This window comes from Stegastes partitus, unplaced genomic scaffold, assembly GCF_000690725.1.
Source record: "Stegastes partitus isolate 25-593 unplaced genomic scaffold, Stegastes_partitus-1.0.2 Scaffold1331, whole genome shotgun sequence".
NCBI classification, from domain to species: Eukaryota; Metazoa; Chordata; class Actinopteri; family Pomacentridae; genus Stegastes; species Stegastes partitus.
This window is the reverse complement of record NW_007579062.1, coordinates 38,193-39,716: the sequence shown is the minus strand read 5'-3', so window position 1 is coordinate 39,716 and position 1,524 is coordinate 38,193. Positions and strand designations below refer to the sequence as shown.

Genomic DNA, 1,524 nt, shown 5'->3' with positions numbered 1-1,524 from the left:
GTATTTATTTACAGTTTAACAGTTAAAAAACAGGCCAAAACTCAGCTCAAACATAAAAAGAAAATACATATAATAAAAAAAGTAAAGATTTCTATGTTACCCAAAGTGTAAATAGTGTTTTGTATAAATGGTAATTCGGATTTTTTTGTTTATTTATTTATTTTTAATATTTGACCATAAAAATTGCATTTCTATCAGCAAATATATACCTATATACATATTTTATAATTACCCCCCGATGAATCACCACCTTATCGTGGTGGAGGGTTTGAGTGTCCCTGTGATCCTGGGAGCTATGTTGTCCGGGGCATTAGCCCTTGGTAGGGTCTCCCCAGGTAAATTGGTTCTGGGAGAGGGACCAGACAAAGAGCAATTCAGAAGACCCTGGTGAAGAACAGAAAAAGGAGAGCTGCCACCTTGCCCAGAATAGGGAAACGGGGGAACCCTCCTGGAACCAGACCTGGGGGAGGAGCTTGCCGGGAAGTGTCTGGTGGCTGAGCCGTGGGGCCCTGTGGGGCTCGGTCGGGCACAGCCCGAAGAAGTAACCGCTCCCATGGTGGCGTAGACTAGCTCTGGGGACATGGCATATCAGCTCACTGGCGGGGAAGGAGCCTGAGCTGGTGTCGGAGGTGGAGCGTTACCGGCTAGATATAGTCGGGCTCACCTCCACACACAGCAAGGGCTCCGGAACCACACTCCTGGAGAGGGGTTGGACTCTCTCCTTTTCCAGAGTTGCTCACAGTGAGAGGCGCCGGGCGGATGTGGGGATACTCACAAGCCCCCGGCTGAGTGCCGCCATGTTGGAGTTCTCCTCGGAGAGCAAGAGAGTTGCCTCTCTGCGATTGCGTGTTGCAGACTGGAAAACTCTGACTCTCGTTTGTGCTTATGTACCAAACGGCAGTTCAGAGTATCTCGCCATCTTGGAGTCACTGGGTGGTGTCCTTGAAGGGGTGCCGCCTGCGGACTCCATAGTTCTGCTGGGGGACTTCAGTGTTCACGTGGGAAATGACGGTGAAACCTGGAGGGGTATGATTAAGAGAACGGGCTGCCTGATCTGAACCCAAGTGGTGTTTTGTTTTTGGACTTCTGTGCGAGCCATGGATTGGCCATAACAAACACCATGTTCAACCATAAGGTTGCTCATAAGTGTACCTGGTACCAGAGTACCTTAGGCCAAAGGTTGATGATCAACTTCGTAGTCATATCAGCAGATCTGCGGCCGTATGTTTTGGACACTCAGGCGAAGAGAGGAGCAGAGCTGTCAACCGATCACCACCTGGTGGTGAGTTGGATCCGATGGAGGGGAAGGCTGCCGGACAGGCCTGGTAAACCCAAACGCATAGTGAGGGTGACCTGGGAATGTCTGCCAGAGGACCCTGTCCATGGGATTTTTTAATTCCCACCTGCCAAAGAGTTTCTCCTGCATCCCGGGGGAGGTTGGGGACATGCAGTCAGAGTGGTCCATGTTCAAAGCCTCCATCACAGAAGCGGCCGTTAGGAGCTGTGGCCAGAAGGTCACTGGTG

General features: G+C 50.7%; 1 protein-coding gene across 1 annotated transcript in view; it reads right to left on the bottom strand.

Annotated features, from left to right (window-relative positions):
* Positions 1 to 799, bottom strand: part of LOC103369794 (pyrethroid hydrolase Ces2a-like) — a 25,677-nt gene extending 24,878 nt beyond the window's left edge. The window contains exons 1-2 of the mRNA XM_008298606.1: positions 741 to 799; positions 461 to 617 (exon numbers count right to left, since the gene is read on the bottom strand). Of these exons, the coding sequence (XP_008296828.1) occupies positions 461 to 617; positions 741 to 799 (216 nt within the window). The remainder of the gene's footprint in view (positions 1 to 460; positions 618 to 740) is intronic.
* Positions 800 to 1,524: the final 725 nt, after the last annotated feature.